The following is a 4,610-nucleotide window of genomic DNA, read 5'->3' on the forward strand; positions in this document are numbered from 1 at the left end:
GCTGTTTGGGTTGGGAATTTACCTAAAATAAAACAATGATTTGTGAAAGTGGCTACCATTACTCATCCAAAATTTAAATCATCAACATATTTTTTTTGCTGATGAGATAATTCATCCATGTAAGCAAACTCTGTCAATGACAGATATCGAACTCCACGGACTGTGTGGTGGCTGGAGTGGTAAGAGGTTTTGCGGATTAGTTAGTATCATGTTAACTGTCTTAGAGAGGATGAAACAGACACCCTGAGGGATTATCCCTTCAGCCTTTGCAGTTGAGATAATCCTGATACACACAGCGTCAAACATGCTTTAATGTCTACGCCGGTGTCTCCATAAAAGTCAGCACTCATTACCGATTCCCTGTATTGGTTTCCCACATTTCTTTCTCAGTATTTCCTCACTCCTCTGCTCTGTTCCCTTTTCCATGGAAATGAAGAGGCTGGTATAAGAGAAACCATGGCAACAACCGCTCCACAGTGGATACACTCACTTTGATATCAGTTACTGGAAACCAGAGCAACACTTCAGACACACTTGACGTTAAACAACAAACTGAATTTAATGTCTGACATGAACTTATTGACTTATTATATTCTGCAGCACAAAACACACACGTTACAATCACTGTACACAGTTTGAACTGTACGTTAAAGACATCATATTTCTTTGTGAAAGTGTAATTTGAGTGACAATTATAGTGCAGAGGACTGTGACTATAAAGGTATAAGAGCAATATGAGCACTTCAACATGTTTCACATTCAAATTATGTGTCGTAGTTACTTTAGTATGCAACATATTCTTTAAGAAGGTAATTCTTTAGCTCAAACACACATATAATAAAACGTGAATAAACATGTATTTACACGCAAATACACACCAATAATTAAAAAAATAATTAAAGTAGCAAAGATCCACTGAAACAGTATTCATTACCATTTGAAATTCTTTTTAAAAAGACAGGAAAAAAAACATTGGAGTGTCACATTAAAATCCACCAGTAATGACAAAGGGAATAAATGATACAATCAAACATTAAATATTTATAGAGAGAACTCACACTGGTTAGATATATTTCTGAACTGACACTGGCACTGCATGTTTCTCATCAATCATAGTATAGGGCAGAGTATAATGTGTAACAAAAAAAAACCCTTTTGACAAAAACAGCAAAAAAGGTGAAAATATAACATATGACTGATAAATCAAGTGAAATTAGTTTCAGCACCATGTAAGTCCTAACACCATGCTAAAACAACTAGATCACTGGGCTTTTATTACTTGACATTTTATTTTATGGGTTTGTGGGGATGAAGAGTTAAAAAGAAGAAAATATATTGTCAAAAACATTGAGAGCAATCCAGTAGTGGTCACGATAAATAAGACATTCAAACAGGGAAATATTTATGAGCACAAAATCTAAAATCATCACTATCTTCCATGTACCTAATAGAACTAAGGCACATCACCACGGGTCAATTTACCTGCCTATACCTGCAGAATAGGTGCTACCACAAGCCTCTGAATACTGTAAATCCTTTACTTAACATAGGAACATAAGATAATTATGAATGTTTTGTATTACACCACACTTACAGTAAATATAATCTCTACTATTCACCAATTCAGTGGTTGGAGAGTGGCTGAAAACACTCTTTGTCACTGAACTCAGATGAAACACGTCCAATCTCTGGGTCACCGTTTGGTGGTTTGTGGTCAACTGGCCAGAAGCACGAAAGGATCGACCCTGTGTTACTACATAAAATGTCCATGTTACAATTTAGCCCGCGTTATGTTGTGCCCCACGCTCCCCTATGTTATACGCTTTCTAAGACTGGAGCTGGCAGTTATGTTATAGGCTCTAGATGACCATATATATTACATCTTCTTCTTTGTCTTCTTCTTATTATTTATTAATATTATTATTGTAATTATCATTATTATTAGTAGTATTATTAAATTAAATGCCCAGTACCTTTCACTAGTCCGGTGTGGCGACACATTTTGACAAATAAAGCCCTGTCTCAATTAGAGGCCTGGTCTGGTTGCCTAGCACTTCATTTTTTTTATAGAAGTTCTTCAGACGTATAAAACTGGGTTGTTGGCTGCCTCAAATTATGTGTCCATTCCTCGATTACCCTGCAAGTTATTCATATTCCTTGAGTGCCGTAACTCTCTGATGAGCTGTCTGTTGGAGCTAGATCAAATGAATGATTTGTAATTGATATATTATCTGGAGCCTAATTTTTAAACAAGTAATATTCATACTGGTTTGATTGAAATGTCTTTGCTGAGCAACAGTTTTGTGTGAAAGGAATTAAAGGCCTGTCCCAAATATAGTCCTGTTGAGTTCAGTGATTTAAGGAAATAATAGCCCGGGCTATTAAATTAAGTTTTATGGTAAAAAACAAACAAACAAATGCCTTAAGTAATGACTTCACATTTCATCATTTCATCATCATCATTTTCCACAACGTGTGTCATTGGGGAAATGCTCAACTCCAAGTACATCATTAAAAAATTATAATAAAAAATCATATCACATTATGAACACCATACTTGCCAAAAAGATATCATCAGTGTTTTCATTTTATCTTAAAGGAGCCTCAGGGTTGGAGCTGTGCTTCTGTGATAGCACCATCCCAAAATCAGCACTAGCCGCCATATATGGGCAAAGCAGAGCGGTGGCACTTAGCTAGGCAGCGGGGTGCACACACAGGACTCACATGCACTAACATGCACGCAAAGCTGGTCCAGCTACCACAACAAAGAACTGAGAAGCTCAGATTACAACACACACAGAGCGAGTGTGACTTTCAGCATGTCATTACTCCACTATATCAGTAAACAGTGGTTTGCTGTATAAATGCTTTGAGTATCGCTTACAGCTCCTTTAAGGTAATAATGATGTTCACATCTCCTTCACGATGTACAGCATTACACCAACAGCAGCTTCACATCTCATTGACAAATATCATCGGCCCTTGAGAAACAACTTTATTCTCATAAATCACCGGCTTGCCGAGATATGCGTGCGGTAAGCTCAAGCTTACTTGTGACTGGTTGATGCTGCTCTGTCTGCTGACCTGCTGATTGAAACTGTTTTGTCTGGAGGGCTGTGGACCAAAACTCTCCTCCGGCTGCTCGAAGCTGCTCTCGCTGTAGAGCCGCTGCCGCATTCCACTGGCACGTTTCCCAGAAGCACTCCTGGTTGGATATCTCTGACCTGTCTTATACCAGCCTGTCTCTTTAAAGACAAACCAAATATTCCCGACCCAGAGGATGACATTTACAAAACCAAAGACCTGAGGGAAGGACGGAGAGCAGGAGTGAAAGCCTTATTTTATCCGCTTTCATGTTTCAGTGTTTCATTTGTTGACTGAATACTTACTGCAGATGTATTAAGTCGTGACCAGAGAGGCTCCTGGGTGGCCGCACATTTGTTCTCCTGAGCTCTGCAGGCTGAGATGAGCAGAAGCACATGTGTTGGGTTTGTGGCCGCCTTGATATCAGAGAGCGCTTTGGCCCAACAGCAACTGCTGACCAGCCACATGAAGGAGAAGATGACTGTGACAACAAAATCCTGCTCAGGACAGAGAGTAGAAAGGAAGCACAATAAATTTAATATGTTTGATGTCATACAAACACAAATATTATCACACTATTATTGTATCTAATTCAGGTGTGGACACAGAGGAGTGTTTATCGAAGGTATGAACTCACTGACCACAAGCGGGCCTCTGTTGTTCTTCAGGTACTTGTTCTGGTAGAAGACATAGACGATGGTGGCCAGCAGCGAGTACAGGAAAGCAAAAACACCCACAGTCAGGAAAAACTGAGCAGCTGAGGAAAAGTCACCATCCAGGAAAAGAATCTCCTCCCTCTTTGACTCACACGCAGGAGCTTTGAAATGCACCTCCTGTAATCTACAAGACAGAAAGAGGAGGATTACAGCAAATGAAGAAATACAGGTTGTTATTAAAATCACGTTACTTTAAATACCCATTGTTCCCTGGCACTCTGAGAGCATTTCATTAACAAACCTGTGGTTAAAAAGGGAGGTTTAAGCTCAAAAAACATCGACACAGCTAAGAAACCTTTATCTGGTGCTGCATACCAACCCAGCTGCTGGGATTAATGTTGCCATTGTACGTTTCTGCAAACCACAGTTATGTTAAACTTCTTTGAATTGACCCTTCGCTAAGTCCCACCCCTGGACGCACACTGGCAAATCATAACATAGCATCGGGCCGGCTCAGACCATGATCCGACAACAACTCAGCTGTGCTCCATTGACTCTAATGCAGTCTTCACATATTTCCTTCATTTTCAGGCTGGTTTTGTGGATTTGGAGCTAAATGTTGTGCCTGGGGCACGTCGTGTATTAATGATACCCGTTACCTGGAGAGGCTGGAAAAAGATATACGTTTCTTCCCTGTTCCAAAACCAAAATCAGACCCTGAAAAGTGTAGGGTTAGCTAGCTAGCTACTGAAGATACACCACGTTCCAAATTATTATGCAAATTGTATTTAAGTGTCATAAAGATTAAATTTTTTGAAGACCGACCCTGCTGTACAGGAACCAGTGAAGGGAAGCAGGGAAACTTTGCTG

At 39.6% G+C, this 4,610-nt stretch overlaps 1 protein-coding gene across 1 annotated transcript in view; it reads right to left on the bottom strand.

Moving 5' to 3' along the window:
* Window positions 1–581: 581 nt before the first annotated feature.
* Window positions 582–4,610, bottom strand: part of LOC126386107 (synaptoporin-like) — an 8,850-nt gene continuing 4,821 nt past the window's right edge. The window contains exons 3-5 of the mRNA XM_050038242.1: window positions 3,726–3,924; window positions 3,390–3,581; window positions 582–3,303 (exon numbers count right to left, since the gene is read on the bottom strand). Of these exons, the coding sequence (XP_049894199.1) occupies window positions 2,953–3,303; window positions 3,390–3,581; window positions 3,726–3,924 (742 nt within the window). The 3' untranslated portion in view covers window positions 582–2,952. The remainder of the gene's footprint in view (window positions 3,304–3,389; window positions 3,582–3,725; window positions 3,925–4,610) is intronic.

The sequence above is a fragment of the Epinephelus moara genome, chromosome 24 (genome assembly GCF_006386435.1).
Source record: "Epinephelus moara isolate mb chromosome 24, YSFRI_EMoa_1.0, whole genome shotgun sequence".
NCBI lineage: Eukaryota > Metazoa > Chordata > Actinopteri > Perciformes > Serranidae > Epinephelus > Epinephelus moara.